The sequence below is a fragment of the Phacochoerus africanus genome, chromosome 15 (assembly GCF_016906955.1).
Source record: "Phacochoerus africanus isolate WHEZ1 chromosome 15, ROS_Pafr_v1, whole genome shotgun sequence".
Classification (NCBI taxonomy): Eukaryota; Metazoa; Chordata; class Mammalia; order Artiodactyla; family Suidae; genus Phacochoerus; species Phacochoerus africanus.
In genome coordinates this window covers 135,527,934-135,543,409 of record NC_062558.1, presented here as the reverse complement: position 1 = coordinate 135,543,409, position 15,476 = coordinate 135,527,934, and the positions used below count along the sequence as shown (strand labels likewise).

At 46.6% G+C, this 15,476-nt stretch overlaps 2 protein-coding genes across 4 annotated transcripts in view; one reads left to right on the top strand and one right to left on the bottom strand.

The window, feature by feature from the left end:
* The window catches only part of FANK1 (fibronectin type III and ankyrin repeat domains 1), a 111,297-nt gene extending 100,373 nt beyond the window's left edge, over positions 1 to 10,924 (bottom strand). The window contains exon 1 of the mRNA XM_047762560.1: positions 10,817 to 10,924. Within this exon, the coding sequence (XP_047618516.1) occupies positions 10,817 to 10,829 (13 nt within the window). The 5' untranslated portion in view covers positions 10,830 to 10,924. The remainder of the gene's footprint in view (positions 1 to 10,816) is intronic.
* Positions 10,925 to 11,073: 149 nt separating this feature from the next.
* Positions 11,074 to 15,476, top strand: part of DHX32 (DEAH-box helicase 32 (putative)) — a 54,137-nt gene continuing 49,734 nt past the window's right edge. Inside the window, exons 1-2 of one of the 3 annotated variants that reach the window (XR_007132446.1) lie at positions 11,074 to 11,310; positions 11,937 to 11,981. The gene's annotated coding sequence lies outside the window, so the exon portion shown is untranslated. The remainder of the gene's footprint in view (positions 11,311 to 11,936; positions 11,982 to 15,476) is intronic. The other 2 variants (XM_047762554.1, XM_047762555.1) reach the window with 2 other exon arrangements.

The following is a 15,476-nucleotide window of genomic DNA, read 5'->3' as shown; positions in this document are numbered from 1 at the left end:
CATAACTGAGTCTTTTTGCTGTACAGCAGAAATTAGTACAACATTGCAATTATTTTAAAAAGTCAGTCCCTGCGTCTGTTGTAACAGTTCTGGAGGAGGTGATCCCTGAGAGACCTCTACGGAAGCATAGAAATAAGAAGAAGATCTTGCCGTCTCCTTGGCGGACGACGCCCTGACGTTCATCCAGATCCTTGCAGCCTTTCCTGCTCAAGGACATCCTCCCCTCCATCCTTCCGGGACGGGGCAGGGATCGACACAGTTGGTTTAATAAGAATCCTGCCCTGAGATTTTAAGAATCAGAATTAAGAAAGAAAATTCAATCTCTCCTTGGGCAGTTAGAGCTGATGACACAGAGTTGGGACCTAGTGATATCCTTATCCCAAAATCAGAGCAGAGAGGAAGCAAGTCAGCAGAGAGAGGAGACCACCAGCCTTTGAGCAGACTCAAGAACGCTGAAGCAACACTTCTAGCCAACTCCGGAAATATCCTAAATGCATTCTTTTTTTTTTTTTTAAGTGGTCGCACCCGAGGCATATGGAAGCTCCCAGGCTAGGGATCAAATCAGAGCTACAGCTGCCGGCCTACGCCACAGCCATAGCAACACTGGATTGGAGCCACATCTGTGACCTACCCGCACCTTGTCACAACACCAGATCCTTAACCCACTGAGCGAGACCAGGGATCAAACCCGAGTCCTCACAGAGACAATTTCAGGTCCTTAACCTGCTGAGCCACAACGGAACTCCTCTTGAACACTCTAAACCAAATTAAAATATAAAATCTTAAAAGATAGCAGAGACCACTTCCCTCTGGAGAAGCTATCCTATTAGTTATATTTGGCCTTACTCTATTTTTGAGACATATAATTTTTTCAAAAATACTTTCTCTGCAATGTACCTAAAATAGTTATAAAGGTTTCTTTTAATCTTCAAGGAATTAGCACCAAAAATATCATCTACTGAAGTTTCAATTTATCTTTATTAACTAGGACTTATGCAATTTGATCACAAACCAGAAGACATGGATATCATTTATCAACTTTATTCATTTTTTTCACTTACTAACTACATATTGAATGATTTAAAGATGGGAAATGTTGCTGGATTAATATATTAAATGTTTTACAAATGTTTTCAGGTCTTAAAAAAATTAGAAGGCTATGAAAAAATTATTGAAAGCTCTGATTAATTCTCTTGAATTAAATTCTTTAAAGATCTTCTGTTCGAATTTTAATGACCAATTTCTGCTTCCAGCGAGTATCACACTAATAATTCCACAAAGAACAAAAATTGGATGGCGTTCCTTCTGTGGTGCAGCAGGATCTGTGATGTCTTGGGAGCCCTGGGACACAGGTTCAATCCCCTGCCCAGCACAGTGGGTCAAGGATCCAGCATTGCCACAGCTGGGCTTAGGTTGTGACTGTGGACCTCATCTGGCATTGCCATGGCTGTGGTGTCGGGCGGCAGCTACAGCTCTAATTCGACCCCTAGCTTGGGAACTTCCATATTGCACAAGTGCAGCCCTAAAAAGAAAACAAAAACAAAAACAAAAACAAAACACACCCGCTGCTAGCAAATATTTAAAAGGACAAGATTTTTTTTTTTTTTGTCTTTTGTTGTTGTTGTTGCTATTTCTTGGGCCGCTCCCACAGCATATGGAGGTTCCCAGGCTAGGGGTCGAATCAGAGCCGTAGCCACCGGCCTACGCCAGAGCCACAGCAACACGGGATCCGAGCCGCGTCTGCAACCTGCACCACAGCTCACGGCAACGCCAGATCGTTAACCCACTGAGCAAGGGCAGGGACCGAACCCGCAACCTCATGGTTCCTAGTCGGATTCGTTAACCACTGCGCCACGACGGGAACTCCTAAAAGGACAAGATTAAATGAACTTCAAGGTCCCTCCTAACTTCAAGATTCATACCCAACCAGATGTCACCTGAGAATCAAGTTACTATTTTATTCTCTCAAAGGTACTGGCGAATACTATGGCTGTGATATTAACAAATACTGCATTATGCTGTCATCGGTATTATATTAACTATATTACATTGTTATGCCAACATCACCTAGCATATTTTCAGCCAGGTGGGTACATGGTACCTTTTGATATTGAGGGGTTTCAAGTAGCATTTTACAAGTGTAGTTGATTATAGCATCAGTAAATTAATTAAAGAGAAGGCTTCTTCTTAATTGCTTTTAAGGATTAAATACATATCTAAGGACAGCCCCAAGGAAATTACTAGAAATAACCCCCAAGTCAGTCTTAGCCTTTCTATTTCCACATACTTGGGTTTCTATTACTCTTAGGATTGACCTTTATTAACTGAGTCATTAAAATCCAATAAACATACACCCTTCAGATCCCACAGCTGGATCATACTCTGGAGACAGGCAAAGGGCGACAGGGGCTACCACTGCTTTACGGAATAAGTCAATGATCCAAGAAATGACCCCTCAGGGAAAGGGCGAATTAAATTACTTCACAACCCTGGGCTGTTCAGAATGGTTTTGACTTGTGGTTTCTACATTAACAACTTTAATTATTTTCTTCCTAAACTAATGATGCTGTTGGAAAGATAACCTATATATATGAAGCAACATGGAAAATGCACATCAAATACTTTTTTTTTTGTCTTTTGTCTTTTGTTGTTGTTGTTGTTGTTGCCATTTCTTGGGCCGCTCCCGCGGCATATGGAGGTTCCCAGGCTAGGGGTCGAATCGGAGCTGTAGCCACCGGCCTACGCCAGAGCCACAGCAACGCGGGATCCGAGCCGCGTCTGCAACCTACACCACAGCTCACGGCAACAACGCCGGATCCTTAACCCACTGAGCAAGGGCAGGGACCGAACCCGCAACCTCATGGTTCCTAGTCGGATTCGTTAACCACTGCGCCACGACGGGAACTCCCAAATACTTTTTTTAAAAAAAAGAAAATATTTAATTTCAACAGGTCTGTCACTTCCCTAATTTTTTAGTGAGTGGCAATACCAAGGGTAGCTTTGGGGGTCTTTAACCCTCCTTCTCATGATCCGGAGTTATAAAATATGTGTATATATCAATTGCAGCAACAAGAAAAGCCCCTGGCTGCCACTTACAACCATATTGCTGCCTGCCCCCTAAGCCCTCCCTATATAAAAAAATCTGGGCCTTGTTTAGGCAAGGCAGCAGTTTCTTGATACACACCTACCTTTTAAAAGAAAGGCTGCATGGAAGTTCCCGTCGTGGCTCAGTGGTTAACAAATCCGACTAAGAACCATGGGGTTCGATCCCTGGCCTTGCTCACTGGGTTAGGGATCCGGCGTTGCCGTGAGCTGTGGTGTAGGTTGCAGACTCGGCTTGGATCCAGCGTTGCTGTGGCTCTGGCGTAGGCTTGGCAGCTACAGCTCCGATTCGACCCCTAGCCTGGGAACCTCCATATGCCACGGGTGCAGCCCTAGAAAAGGCAAAAAAAAAGACCAAAAAAAAAGAAAGGCTACATGCAGATCAAAGTTATAACCATGACTAAGAGACTGAGGCATACCCTGAAAGGCATGGAAGGTTTCTTTCTCCAAACCTGTTTTTTTCCCCCAGTCTTCCCCACACAGGACGAAATTTCACCATCCTCGCAATGACTCCAGCTGGGACTCTGCGTGTCATCCTTAACTCCTCTTTTTTACTCACCGCCTGCCAGACTACCTAGTTATGCCGGCTTGCCTGGTTACTGGGGTGCAAAATACACCCCAAATGAGTATCTTTCCCTCCCTCCCTGCTGCAGTCACCTCCCTGCTGTGGTCACTGTGACTCCAGGCCACCATCTGGCCTAAACCAGGATCAGAGACTCTACGGATGGATTTCTGGATTTCCTCTCCCCCAACCTGGGGAGTGAGAGTGAGCTTTTCAAAATACACCTCAGATCGCCTCCCTCCCTCGCCGAGAGGCCTCCCAAATTCTTATCCAGTTGCCTCTCCAAACCACCACATGTAAGGTCTTGGATACAGTGTGCTTCAGGCATGTCAGCCTTTTTAGTCCTTTGAACACATCAAGCTCTTTCCTCTGCTCTGGCAGATGGAACTCAGGATCCTCCGGTCTTAGGTTAAATGTCAGTCCTCCTTGTTGAATGACGCCCTAAAGAGGGTCGGGCTCCTCCCTCTGTGACTCTACTCTCCGCCACGGTCACGATTCTCTTGTTAATTTTTAAAATCTGGTTTCTGTCCTTCTGTCCCCAGTGCCTGACGTGGGACAAGCCCCGGACAAGCATGTGCAGACTGGAGAGCACTGCTGTTAACACCTGGGCCTTGTGTCATTTCATTTCTTTAAGAGTATTGTGGTGGGCTTGAAATGAAAGCTATCTTACTCTGCAATGGAAAGGGCTGTGCACCCGTGAAATGTGAAGTGCCTCTTACAAGTATGCTTTGAGTAAAGCTCATTTAAATCATTTCTAATTTAAATTAGAAATGTCAGGCCACTTACAAGCATGGCATTTCCTTTCCTTCATTAGCCTCAAGGAGGTGTTTTAAGTGTCTCCCTCTATCCAGTAAAATTAAGGAAAGAGGAAGGTAGGCTTATTTGGAATACCAAGGACTGCCAGATCCTAGACCCAACACGATCTCTGCATGGCAGTAGAGTACTTGTTCATTAATATCTGAGAGATTGGTAAGAATGTAAGAGTAATAAATTACTTAAACCCAGGAATGGTTTTAAAAGTCTGTGTAGCAATTTTTTTTTTTTTGCCATGTAGTCTTAGATTCTAAAGATATTAATTCTATCAATTAGGTTATAATCAAATGTTATCCTCAAGAAATAGAGGCTTATATAAATCAAGTTTAAAACTAAAAAAATTCAAAGTGATGCCTTTTAAATTGCTGTAGTTTAAAATCCCCAGTAAAATACTAAGGTTCAGAGTTCCCATTGTGGCTCAGTGGGTTAAGGACATGACATTGCCTCCATAAGGATGTGGCTTTGATCCCTGGCCTTTCTCAGGGGGTTAAGGATCCAGGGTTGCCACAAAGCTGCAGTGTAGATCACAGATGCAGCTCAGATCTGGTGTTGCTGTTGGCTGTGGTGTAGATTGCAGCTGCAGGTCTAATTCGACTCCTAGCCCAGGAATCTCCATATGCTGCAGGTGCAAACCCCCCCCCCCAAAAAAAAATACTAAGGTTCCGTGTAATCCCCACCTCTGGATGCTGAGCCAGCTGCCAGGAGGGCAAAACAACTTGATGGTGTGTCTCGTCAGAGCTCAGCGTTATCCCCTGACCAAGCCTATACCTGACAATTGGATTTCACCTCCTCCCGACAGGAAGACAAAGCACTGTCATGACCTGCTTAGTCTGGGGAACCTGCCCAGACACACCCGGGAACTGAACTAACCAACCCGTTTACCAGAGGGGTTTGTGCCTAAGCATCGTCCAAGAATGAGCTGACTGACTCATTAAGCGCAGAAGGCGGTGCAGACTCATTAACAAGTAAACAACGCACAGCCGTGTTCTGCGCATCTCCCTACCCCCAGGGCTGGGGCAGGCCAGGGACACAACTGGAGATGCTTATCCTTGGGACCTCGCCCCGACTCTGGGCATATTTCTCTCCTGAGAGGCAGAAAGAAAGGAGGAGACATTCCTGTTCTTAGACGCCAAGCGCCAGTTCCTTTAGCTGTGACCCCATTCCCTTCCAGGTTGTCAGCCCCACCCCGCCCCAGCCTCACCTTCTTGGCAGGGTCCCCTCATTCTCACACTCTCCTGCCTCCTTGTTTCTTCCTGGAACCCACTCGCTGCCCATCCATGTAGCTGTTCTTTAAAACATCTCCCAGATGTTACCACCTCTTATAAACACTGCCTATCTGTTTACCCTCCTCCAAACCAACTCAGAATTAATCTCTCCCTCTTAGGTATTGTATCTGCATTTTATTATGACTCATTATTATTAGCATGTTATTATGCTAACATGATGTAAGTGATACATACGTATACGTTCAATTTTCCCATTGGAAGTTAAGTTGATATGGATTAAGGGCTTAAATGAAGACCTGAAACTGTAAAACTCCTAGAAGAAAACACAGGGAAAGGGCTCCTAGACCTCAACCTTGGCAATGGTTCCTTGGATATGACACTAGAAGCACAAGCAACAAAAGCAAAAATCGATGAATGGGGCTGTGTCAAACTAATAAACTTCTGTACAGCAAAAGAAACAATCAATAAAATGAAAAAGGCAACCTACAGAATGGGAAACAAATATTTGCAAACCATCTATGAGTTAAGGGGCTGATATCTAAAATATATGAGGAACTCATACAACTCGGTATCAGAAAAATGCATGACCCAATTAAAAAAAAAAGGGCAGGGAATCTGAATAGACATTTTGCCAAAGGGACAAAGAAACGATCAACAGATACATGAAAAAGAGCTCATGTCACTGATGATCCGGGAAATGCATGTCAAAAATCACAATGAGATGCCACCTCACACCTGTCAGAATGGCTATTATCAAAAAGAGAAGAGAGGAGTGTTGGCAAGGATGTGGAGAAAGGGGAACCCTGGTCCACTCTTGGTGGGAACCTAAATTAGCACAGCCACTATCAAAAACAGAGGACAATGCGGAGCTTTCGAGAAAAATGAAAAATAGAGCTACTATACGGTCCAGCGATCCCACTTCTGGGTATGTATCTCAAGGACATGAAATCAGGATCCTGAAGACATGTCCTTCCCTTGTTCACTACAGCATTATTCACGAGAGCCAAGCAACAACCTAAGTGTCTGCTGATGTACAAATGATTAAAGAAGTGGTACATACACACAATGGAATAGTATTCAGCCAAGAGGAGGAAGGAGGTCATGCCATTTGCAACAACATGGATGGACCTCAAGAGCATTACACTAAGTAGAGTAAGTCAGAGAAAGGCAAACACTGCATGATCTCACTTAGATGTGGAAGCAAAAAGAGCTGAACTCATGTAAACAGAGAAGTGAATGGTTACCAAAGGCTGGGAGGTGGAGGAAATGGGGAGATAGCAGTCAAAGAATACAAACTTCAAGTGGAATAAATCTGGGGGATCTAATGCACCCCGTGACTACAGCTAACAGTACTGGCTGTATTGTCTACTCCAAAGTTGCTGAGAGAATAGCTCTTACATGTACTTATCACATGCAGACAAAAGGTAATTACAGGAGGTAAGAGAGGGGTTGTTCAACCTATCATGGTGATAGTTTCACAGTTGCTAAGTGTAGCAAATCATCGGGTTATAAGTGCTAAACTTGTTATAAGTGTTAAACTTGCACAATGTTACGTGTCTATTACAACTCAGTAAAGCTGGGTGGGGAAGCCATGTGGTCTCGTCATTGTCTTTCCTGAAATTCTGGAAAGAAACTAACCTGCCTATCATACTACTTTTACTAAAGAGTTCTAAGGCAGCAGCTGTTTGCTTATCCTGAGCCTTGCCTCTTATGGGATGTGATGATAGACACCCGGTTTAAATGTTAATTCCTTGTTTTTGCCACTGTAAGCAGTGGACCTCCAGTGTCCCTTTGGGTCATCAATGTCTTCAAATCAAATGAGATTGAAGAAATAATTCTGAACCCAGTACCAATTCAGAAAACAAATCCTAAAGGTTCCGTTCTCCGGATCCCACTTTTATATATCAATGCAGAACCACTGGGAGGCATATAGGACAAGGGGTCTAGAAGAGGGATTAGACTTAAATAACCTTGGGAGCTGGTGGAGATGTCCAGTGAGACCTGTCTCTGGGACTCCGGCGGAGTCTGAGTTTGCTCCAAGTGGGTGTGGCCAGCGGTGGGGACGGAAGCTGGGAGTGAAAAGGGGGGGGGGGGGGAGCAGGGACAGATTGGAGCCTATCAGGAACACCTGGAACCTGCAAGGACGAAGGGGCGCCCGTGTCTGTCCCTCGCTACGCCCGACGTCAGGGATGTGCACCATCTGCAAGAGAAACCAGCGACCTTTTCGGTGGCGCCGTACCCGTGCCACACTCGGCACTCCAGGAAACCGGAGGAGGAGAGCTGGCAAAATTTCAGTGGCTGCTTCATACCATCAAGGGGAGTAGCCCACGAACAACCTCGTGAGCCTGGGGTCCAGTGCCATCCTGGAGAGCGTAGAAAACAAAATGGGAAATGCTGCTTCACCTCCCCCGCTAAAGCTCACACAGGTTCTCGGGTGTCACCAGAGCTCAAAAGGGAAGAGCCTTCTGGGGGGATTCTTCAGTGCTGCTAAACTGGCCCAGAGCAAAACCACCCATTTATCAGATTCGGGAAGTTCCCTTCTACTCCTCATTGGCTAAGGTATTATTTATTTGTCATCATGGAGGAGGGTTGGGTTCCATCAAATGCTTGTTCCGAATTTAATGTGATTTACATTGATTTTTTTTCTCAACTGTTAAAGCAACATAGTATTAGTGAGAGGAACCCCACGTGGTTATGGCGTATGGCTTATTTTTAAAAATTTTAAATTCTGTGACCTACACCGCAGCTCATGGCAAGGCGGGATCCTCAACTCACTGAGCGAGGCCAGGGATCGAACCTGCATCCTCATGGATACCAGTCAGGTTCATTACCACTGAGACACATGGTGTTTATTACTGTGAAGAAATTGCCTAAGGTAAATGGTTATTGTTTGAATTGTCTAAACTTAAACTGGTAACAGCATTTGAGAGTATGGAGAGAAGAGTAAGCTTAGAGTTGTTCTCCAGGCATAGATTACTTAACAGATATTTTCCACTACAAAATCCAGTGAGATGAACTATAAATGTGTAATTTGTAGGTGGAGTAAATAAATTTCTCACAGTTAAACAAAGCTCCGGGATCTGATTTCTGTTCACTTTTCCAGCCTTGTCTCTTTTCTTTCTCTTCCCCACACCCCTGGCCTTCTTGGTTACAGCTTTAGCCATCTTCCTCCTCTGAGCCTCAAACCCACACTGCGCTCGGGTCGCAGGGCCCATGCCCAAGGGATTACCTCTGCCCGGAATCCATTTCCCTCATTCTTTGCTGGCTCATTCCGCAGGCCTCTTATTGCTTCCTGCCGGAAGCCTCTTCCCATCTCTTCTTCCCCAATCTCAGACCCCAGGGAGGTTTCAGTCATTCTCGGGCAAGTCTCTGCTCAGTTTTCTAGGGATAACCAAAACAAACACTGTCCTACTCACTGTCCAACCCTCCACCCCAGGACAGTGTTTGCAACATAACGATACCTCGAATGAGCCACCACGAACGAGCCAGCGAGCAGTGAGTCTGAGTGCTGAAGGGCCTGAAATTTATAGTTTACACATTTAAACAGTAATATAAATCTGCAGAAATAAAGTTGCTTTTTTTTTTCTTTTCTTTTCTGGCTGCTCCCATGGCGTGTGAAAGTTCCTGGGCCAGGGATTGAACCTATGGCACAGCAGCGACCCAAGCTGCTGCCAGATCCATCACTTGCTGTGCCACAACTCCTAAAGTTGCTGTTTTTAAAAAACATTACACTTTTATTTCCAGAGGATATACATATCCTGGCATCAGTTTGACATGATACAAATTTTAGTATTGTTGTAAGTTAAATTTCTCTCAATAGATTAGAGAAAATGTAGATTCAAGAGAGTTACGAGTGCAAGTGACAGGATACCGTATAAAACCAACACAAACAACTGTGACTCTCAACTAGTAAGCCTTCTCCTCAGCAAACGAATTAAAAGAAAGAAAAAAGCCTTTAAAGCCTTCTTGGAAACAAATGGCCTTTAATAATGTCAGCTTATCCTCCAGAGAATGGACTTGGTCTGAGTACTTCCATTTCTGAAGTTGTGCAAGAAAAGACAATTTGGTTGTGAGAGTCAAACTTCACCCTTCTTTATAAGGTTCAAGTCTGTCTAGTCTCCACATAAAACACTATTTATTTTATTTTTGTCTTTTTGCCTTTTCCAGGGCCGCTCCTGAGGCATATTGAGGTTCCCAGGCTAGGGGTCGAATCAGAGCTGTAGCTGCCAGCCTACACCAGAGCCACAGCAACATGGGATCCGAGCCGCGTCTACAACCTGCACTACAGCTCGTGGCAACGCCAGATCCTTCACCCACTGAGCAAAGCCAGGGATTGAACCCACAGTTGGATTCGTTAACCACTGCGCCACAACAGGAACTCCATAAAACACTATTCTTAATTTACGAGCAGAAGGAGCAATAAAACAGCTTGGGAAAGAAGGAAGGAGCACTATGTCCCTAGAAAGGTCTAAATAATAATATTATTTAAAAATACAATTATTTAAAGCTCATGTTAGATCTGATAACACCAGACTGCCCACCTTTTGTAAAACAATCTGTGAAAGAGAAAAATAAATCGTCACTTTTTTTTTTTGAGTGTTCAAGCCTACCTCGTAGAATCTCTAACAACGAATTAAACACTCTTGGAAGAAGCTCAAAAATTTTTTTCTCCAGATCTCCGACTACTGGGAGGAGGACAGAGATCTCTTCTAATAATTACAAGACCTAGCCTCGTTTCATGTTCAATTGCTGATATTTGAGAAGCAGAATGGCTATTTACAATTAATGAGTCAACTAACTACCAAACTAAAATAATAACAATAATGACAGTGACAGTAACAGTAACGATAAAGGGATTTGTTTGGGGGGTTTTAAGGAAGGACCACAGTGGGGGCGCTGCATCCTCCCGGCCATACTACCGAGCCCACCCGGCCCCCGGCGGACCCACTCTGCTGGATTTAGCCCCCTTCTCTCCAAGAGACCAAAGTGCAAAGGGGAAACCGTATTTCCATGTCAAAAGCGTCAGAAGCCCGCGGAGCCGCACGCGGGGCACCCACACCCGTCCGGGGAGGCCCGCCCGCCCCGGCCCCGGCCCCGGCCCCGGCCGCCTTACTCTGGGGCTCCATGGTCAGCTGCTCCCAGGCCGCCACCGGCCGAGCCCCCGGCGCCGCGGCCGCCCCTCCTAACACCTCTCCTCCCGGGCCGGCGTCTCTCGGGTTGCCCTGACAACGCAGAGGGCGGGGGAGGAGGAGGAGGGAAGGACGGCGAGAGGGAGGGACCAAAAGCCGCGCGGCAACGCGGACGAGCGCGAGGGCCCGCGCGTCGCCGGGGCACCGAGCGAGGGTGGCGGCCCGGTCGCCGGCTGACGACTCTCTGCCCCAGAGGCCTGCTCGGGCGGTCGCGCCCTCCCTGCTGGCCCTCGCGCCCCCGGCGGGCCCGGTGCCCGCGCCTTCGGGGTGGGAGCCTGCAGGCCCTCCGTCGCCGACCCGAGGCGCCCGTCGGTCCGCCGGTCCGTCGGTCCGTGCGTCCGGCGAGCTCGGCCTGCGCTGCGGGAAAGGGCGGCCGGGCCTGGGCCTCCGTCCCCGGACGCGGTTGCGGCCGCAGCAGGTAAAGGCCGGGCCGGCGGCGGGAGGGCGGGAGGGCGGCCGAGGCGCACCTGTTGCGGCCGCCTCGGGGCCCCTGCCGGTCCGTTGCCCCCGACGACCCCTCTCTGACTCCTCCGAAACGCTCCCGGAGACGGCGGCCTCCTCACCCCACCTCGGAGCCGCGTCTCGGCGGGAGGAGCGAGCCCGGGCACAGCCGCCCTCCGAGCTGGGGGCCCTGGCTCCCGGGGGCGTCGGCCCCGCCCTGGGGGGAGGGGGTCACTCCTGCCGCGTTTAGGGCAGCGCGAAGCAGGTGAGAGCCTCCCCTGCACGCAGCAGCGGGCCAGCTGTGTCCCTTGAACCCTGAAACCCGGGAGAATTCCTCCGCCCCACACTGCACTGTCGTCCCGAGTATCCCATTTCAGGCAGTGGGCCTGGGTCGGCTCTTCCCGGTTGAGGTCGTTGGGGGGGTGTGGTTTCGGTCCTCCGAGGTCGTTGGTGTGTGTGTGTGTGTGTTTCGGTCCTCCCGGTTCTCGGTTGAGTTGTGGAATGAGCCCACACGTTCTGTACCAAAACTTTGTAGGGAAACCAGTGTAACCTTCTCCCACACCATAGGCTTTCCTGACATTGCTTTTTAAAACATTGTTGCAGGTGGTGCTTTAAGGAAGCTTGGAGGATCACCAGGGCTTTTATCTGGTAGGTTGTAAAAATGCAAACCACGGGGAGGGGGCTATAGGTTAAGAAAAACAGTCTTGAGGCGGAGAGGAAAATGGAGAAGAGAGAAGAAAAAGAATGAGACGGAAAACGCAGGGGGAAGGAAAATGGCCTGATTGATTTTGTGCTCCTGTCGGGAGATTATGGCCCTTTGATCAGTTCCTCCCGCTGCTCTAGACAGTACTGGAGGGAAATGAAAAGATGAGGCCTTTTTGGGTCATGTAAGTGATTACTCATTCTTTGCCACTAGAGAGATTCCCACTCTGTAGATGACAAGGACACCAAGGAGAATTACTTTCCTCTTAGAAAGAGAATCGTTCAGAGGTTAATTGAACCTGAGAAGCATATATTCTGGGATGGAGAGGGACATTTATTACTTTCCACCAAATTAGGCTTTCCCCTCTCGGAGTATATGGGGAGTTTTTCAGATTAATTGTCAAAGCAAGAAGGTTTATATGTGGATGTTGACAAGCAGTGTGATATATACACAGAAGCCGTAATTCATGAGCTCAAATATTCAAGTTATAAATTCAGGTTGGAAAGAAAACACTTCATAGGACCTTAACTACCCATTCCTGATCCTTTAGAGACAGGGGATGGATTTTTTAGACGGAAGGCAACTAAGGTCAACAGTACCTTGGCGGTACAGTGTTTTCAAACTCTAGTTTTCACATCATTAGCAGAATCATGAATTGTCTTTTCATCCAAGAAAGAACATGATGATGTGTGTTAATAATATCAGAGTCAAAGTGACAAGTTCGTGATAGAAACTTGGCTTTTATTAACGGCAAAAGGAGAAAAACGTTCTCACATAATACAGGATTAGGCATCTGTATTTAGACAGAAGAAGCAACGTGTAGATGTTCATGCCAAAATAACAAGGACTCCAGAGTTTAGCAGGTGCAGGCAGATTTCAAGGTTGGAAAAATGGAGATACGCATTAGTGACTACTTTATGGTCCTACAGAAGGCTAATTTTTTTTTTTTTTTTTTTTGGTCTTTTGTCCTTTCAGGGCCATACCTGAGACATATGGAGGTTCCCAGGCTGGGAGTCTAATTGGAGCTGTTGCCCCGGCCTACACCACAGCCACAGCCACACCCGATCGGAGCCGCATCTGTGATCCACACCACAGTTCACGGCAATGCCAGATCCTTAACCCACTGAGCAAGGCCAGGGATTGAACCTGCAACCTCATGGTTCCTAGTGGCATTCGTTTCCTCTGCGCCACGACAGGAACGCCCAGAAGGCTAATTTTATCTGTAGCTCTGAACTTGACTTTGAGAAAGTCTTAGCAGTGGAATATTTTAGGTAGTAGGTGACTTTGGCAGCTGTGAAAAGCAGCACTTGATTTTAAGTGGCAGTGTAGCTGTGGAAGAAATGACTGGGAGCAGGGAGGGGTGAAAATGAGGGAGGGAAAGGTACGCAAATGTCAAAGGCAGGAACAATATTCAGTTTCTCTTTCTCCAGTTCCTCGTACAGTGTACTGGTTAAACGTCTGTCGAATGAGTGAGAGCTTTAGAGAAGTTGGATGTACTCTGTTTTTGGAGGAAACTGAGATCAGAGGGTTGCTAGTGGGCTAGGGCTTGAGATGCATGGTGAATGTATTGGTTGTTCCTTTGGGGGCTTCTCTACGACTTTGTTTTCAGTTTCCTTTCGGTGGCATATTCAGGGTGTTACTGGTGATCAAGTTAAAAACAATAAAATAAGGTCCTGATTTTTTAAAGAATTTTCCAAGCTCATCACCTGATAGAGTAGTTACATTATCGTTTACTCTGCTAATGCTTAACTAAATGTAGCAAGCCAAAGTTCTGTCACCAGGAATGACTAGGTGGCCAAGAGAGGGATGTAGCCTTTCCTTTACTTATTTAAACTCTTGTCCACATCAGAAGTCAAAGTAAAAATAACTCCAGGAGGAAGTTAACATGGTTTAATTCAAGTAGGATCATTTTAAAAAGAAAGAAGACGAGAAGGCAGATGAATATATTTCTGTTTCCTAAGCCTTATTTTCATAAGCCAGACAAAGTTTTCTTTTTTGTTTTTGGATTTTCGTTTGTTGTTTTGCCAGTGTGAGGGCATTTTTTCCTCTTTCTCTGTTATTTTCTGAAGCGCATTAAGAGTTCAGTCAAAGGCAGAAAACAATTATATGCCCATTTTTGCTGTTTCCTTTCTGTCCTCTAGACCTGTCACGGTCTGTACTCAAATTGTCAGACTCAAGGAAGACCTATTTCCCGGCCCTTCTAATCATTCGTACTGTAATGGGGCTACAGAACTGTTACCCACTCCCCCAGCCCCGGCTGGAAAGTGTTCCAGAATAGGCCAGGGCCCACTGAATGCATTTCTCTTTCCTGCTAGGGGCATCCCACAGTTTGACACTTAGCCCTATACTGTACTTTCTTACAGAATTTTCTGTCATTTTTTTGTGTATGGGTCTTATGCTTCTGATTAGATTAAATGTTTTAAGGCTATGACTTAGGCTTCTTCTGTATTCCTTTTAGCTCATAGTGAGTTTCCATTGTGTACCTGATAATTTAAGTAGGATAATAATAGACAATAAGCCTTTAGTCGGGGATGATTGCATTAGTTTATACCTCTGCTACCTTGGCAAAGTCTGGAGCTGTTACTTCCTTATTGATAACTGAAGATAATAAAACCTGCAATGGTTGTAAGAGTCAAAATAAATGTGGCGTTCCTGTTGTGGCTTAGGGGTTAATGAACCTGACTGTTATCCATGAGGACATGGGTTCAATCCCTGGTCTTACTCAGTGGGTTAAGGATCCGGCATTGCCATGAGCTATGATGTAGGTCACAGACGCAGCCCGGATCCTGCATTGCTGTGGCTGTGGTAGAGGCCAGCAGCTACAGCTCTGATGCGACCCCTAGCCTGGGAACCTCTGTATGCCAAGGGTGCGGCCCTAAAAGACATTAAATAAAATAAAGTAAAAGTGATTATGATGTGACTGAAAATTGTTTATATATTGGGAAAACCTTCTTGAATGCCCGGGGTTGTTAATTGATTCAGGCATCTTGAGCTTCTGCAGTGTGTTGGGTACCTGCTGGAGTTGCTCTTCATAAAGGGAGTTGGAAGTGACCAGGTGGGTCGCGTGTGAGGGCTGGAGGGCTTCTGAGGCAGGGGTCAGCTTGGGCAGAGGCACGGGGGCACATGGCAGAGCAGCTCTAGGCCATAGTTCATTGTGGCTGGAGCAGCAAAACTCAGGGAAGGGAGTGGAAGGAAGGGGGGGCTGGAGAGGCAATTGCAGGCCAACTCAGGAAGAAGCCAAGGAGTGAGGATTGAGCGTGACGGTGATACAAGCGCTTGAGTCGTGACATGATCATTTTTACATGTGAAAGGAGTCGCTGGCCGCCTGAGGAGGACTTACTGCTGGCGAGCCAAAGTTAGAGGCAAAAACCCCCCAGGTTGGGGGTCTTGCAGTAATCCCGTGAAGAAATGATAAGCGGCCCAAGGGGGTGGTGGGAAGC